Below are 3,121 nucleotides of genomic sequence, written 5' to 3'. Positions count from 1 at the left end.
TCCCAGGTCCCCCAGAGAAGCCGGTAACAGTGTTTCCAAGCATCTTTTTTTTTTTTTTTAATGGATTCCACTCGCCTCGCCCCTAGCAAACTTAAACACCTGCAGTAGGACGCGATGCTCCGTGAGCAACTGGTTCCCAGGAGACTTGTGCTTCTCCCCATTCCTTTGGAGTTTTGTTTTTTAAAAGCGAACCCAAGGTTCGCCTTTTGTCTGGGTTCCTTCACTTCTTGAAGCGACCCCACGCTTTTGCGGAGAACGCGCAGAAAGAGTGCGGGCCCAGGTACTGATACCTTTGTCTGGCCTCTAAAGGCAAAAAGCGTCTCCCCGGGGCGGGATCCCCACAGATCCCAGACTCTAGGCCCTTCTGCACCAGGCTTCAAGGTTCGGTCAAAGCAGGACAGCGCCAGCTATCACTGCTAGAGTCGCTCCACCAGCACTCAGCCTCCCGGCGGCCCCACTTCCCCGGCGGCTGGACCTGACCTCCTGACTTGATTTTATGCACATCAAAGGTTACTCTTTGCAATGACAGATTGTCTTTATTCAAAACGTCTTTGTTCAACAAATGAACAGAGTAACGAGGTAAAATCCTTCTAGGTACATTTCCAAGACATCGTCAAAACATTTGTGATCATTAAGGATGTTTTTATTATTTTAATTTTTGTTCACCTTCTACTTCCTGACTTCATAACCCGACATTCTGTCTAAAAGTAAACTTAGGTCTCTAGGAGCACTGCTTTACACAAATAGCAAAGTGGGTCGGTCCTTTTTTTGTTTTCCCTTTAAAGAAGCAAACACTATTATAGCATGGTTTTAAATAGAAATGTTTCCCTTTTTGTAGTTTTAAACTTTTAAGCTTTTCTTTCCCCCCACACATGAAGAGTAAATGGTGCCTAGTTGTGTCTGATGGAAAAGTGGAGACCCAACTGTCTCTTTTCTTCAGGGGGAAAAAGAAAAAAATATATATATGCATATTCTAGATATAATACCAGGATCTGGGAGTTCCGAGTCCAAAGCCTATCCGAGGAGAGTGAAGGGGACATAAATAAAGCAAAACTGCCCACTTTTTTGTCCAAAGGGGGTACAGTCGGAGATTTGTTTGGGGAGAGTAGGGATGGGGCAGCTGTGTAGCTGTCATAATGTTTGCAAGTTTCTGCACCTGTCTGCGCCTTGGGTCCGGGAGGATGCCCCTCCCTTTCCCCTGGAAGAGAGAGGCAGAGTCTGGGTAGGGTAAGGGGCAGCAGCAGGGCTGACCCAGAGGCATCTGCAGGCCAGGACTAGGCGCAGAGGACAGGGTGCAGACCCCGCTTCCAGGCCACCCTTCAGGTCCGGGCCAGGCTGGGGGTTACATGGCCGTGGCGTGGGCTGACGAATAAGGGTCTATGCCAGTCTTGGTCATGCCTGGAAAGAGGATGTAGGCGACGGGGGGCTGCAGGGTGGAGGCAGACCAGGCAGTACAGTTACAGGGCACCACGTAGCCGGGGTTGGTGGGGGACGGGTGCGTGTGCGTGTGCTGGCTGGGGCAGCTGAGGCTGCCGAAGGCGCCGTTCTGGTAGCCCAGGGTGGACGCGTAGGGCAGCGCGCTGGTGGCCAAGGTGTGGGGCACTTCACCCATCTTCTGGATGGCACTCGAGCTAAACTGCGCGGGGTCCAGCAGGGAGTAGGGCGCCGAGGCAGGCGGCAAGAAGGCCCGGGCTTTCTCGGGCGCGCTCAGGAGGCCGTCGGAGGCCCCCACCGGCAGGCCGGCCGCCTTGAGCGGGTCCGTGTCGCCCAGGTAGGGCAGGGGGAAGACATACCTGTCCTTCTTGAGCAGGTTCTTGGGCTTGCGCCGTGGCCGATACTTGTAGTCAGGGTGCTCCTTCATGTGCTGGGCGCGCAGCCTTTTGGCTTCGTCGATGTATGGCCTCTTCTCTGCCTCCGACAGAAGCTTCCACTCGGCGCCTAGGCGTTTGCTGATCTCCGAGTTGTGCATCTTGGGGTTTTCCTGGGCCATCTTGCGCCGCTGGCCCCGGGACCATACCATGAAGGCATTCATGGGCCGCTTGATGTGGTCTGAAGGTTTGGACATGGTCCCGGCGGCTAGGCGGGCGGGGGTGGGGAGTGCAAGGGGCTCTGTGGGCGAGCCTGGGAGCGGTTGGCAGTCTGTCTTTCCGTCCTGAGCCGGGACTCTGAGCTCCCCTCTCCTTGGCGCAGCTGAGGGGAAGCCAGAGAGAAGAACTGATCCGGCAAAGTTCAGCTGATCATTCCAGTCCCAGCACCCAGGTAGCCCCCGGGGGGCGAACCGGGACAGGAGGGCGGGGGATGAGAGGGCTTTCGGCCGAGGGGCTGTGGGCACCTGAGACTGGGGCCCAAGTACCAGAGTCTCTGGGATTAAGTGGCCAGGTAATTTTCTGGAGAGGGCAGGAAGCTCCTCCTCTCCCTCTCCACCTTCGCCTTCTCTAGTTCCCTTCTCTTCTCTTGCGTCTCCGGCCGTGGCTCCCCCCCTCCCCTGACTTCCCCGGAGCTGCCTTGCCTTAGCACTGCACCTGGCTGAGAATGCGGGGAGGCAGATGAACAGGAGCCAAAAGCGGCGAAGTTCAAAGGCGAGGTGGGCCCGGACAGCACGCACTCTGACATAAGCGCTGGGCGGTGACTCCCCAACCTGGGCGCCAATCAGCTGCAGAGAAGGCGAGGGGGAGCACCTGCCAACGCGCGAGTAGAGGCTAGAGGGAGCGACACTGGTGGGGGCGGGGAGAGGTGTGAGAGAGAGAGAGAGACTGAAACCGAGAGAACACAGCGACTAAGCTCAGGACTGGCGATTTGGGCTCCACATTGTCTCTGGCACTGTCAAAAAATAAAATTCTTCCTGCCTCCTGTTTCTTTCCTGGTTGTGCCAGAGAGAATTAGGACTTGGAATACAAAGACCAGGGGCGGGGGTGGCAGCAAAGGGAGCTAAGGGAGAGCTCCTTTGATAAATAGGACAGCCTTGCCACGAAATGCAAGGACAGCATTTCCCCCCTTGTCAAAGATCCTTGGAAGAGGAAAAGAATATATCAAACTCAGGGTAAAAGCGAAATAAACTTTTTTTTTTGCGTTAGATCTTCCGTTGTTCTTTGGCTGCGTTCACACAGAAGGGCCCTGCAGC

The 3,121-nt window shown here is 55.3% G+C and overlaps 1 protein-coding gene across 1 annotated transcript; it reads right to left on the bottom strand.

The window, feature by feature from the left end:
• Positions 1 to 201: 201 nt before the first annotated feature.
• Sox14 (SRY-box transcription factor 14) lies at positions 202 to 2,593 on the bottom strand. The gene has a single exon (XM_005328002.4). It carries the CDS (start codon positions 2,063 to 2,065, stop codon positions 1,343 to 1,345), a length of 723 nt encoding a protein of 240 aa, XP_005328059.1. The 5' UTR covers positions 2,066 to 2,593; the 3' UTR covers positions 202 to 1,342.
• Between the last annotated feature and the right edge of the window lie 528 nt (positions 2,594 to 3,121).

Source organism: Ictidomys tridecemlineatus, chromosome 3 (assembly GCF_052094955.1).
Source record: "Ictidomys tridecemlineatus isolate mIctTri1 chromosome 3, mIctTri1.hap1, whole genome shotgun sequence".
Classification (NCBI taxonomy): Eukaryota; Metazoa; Chordata; class Mammalia; order Rodentia; family Sciuridae; genus Ictidomys; species Ictidomys tridecemlineatus.
The sequence above is the reverse complement of the archived record's forward strand: the minus strand, read 5'-3'. Positions and strand labels throughout refer to the sequence as shown.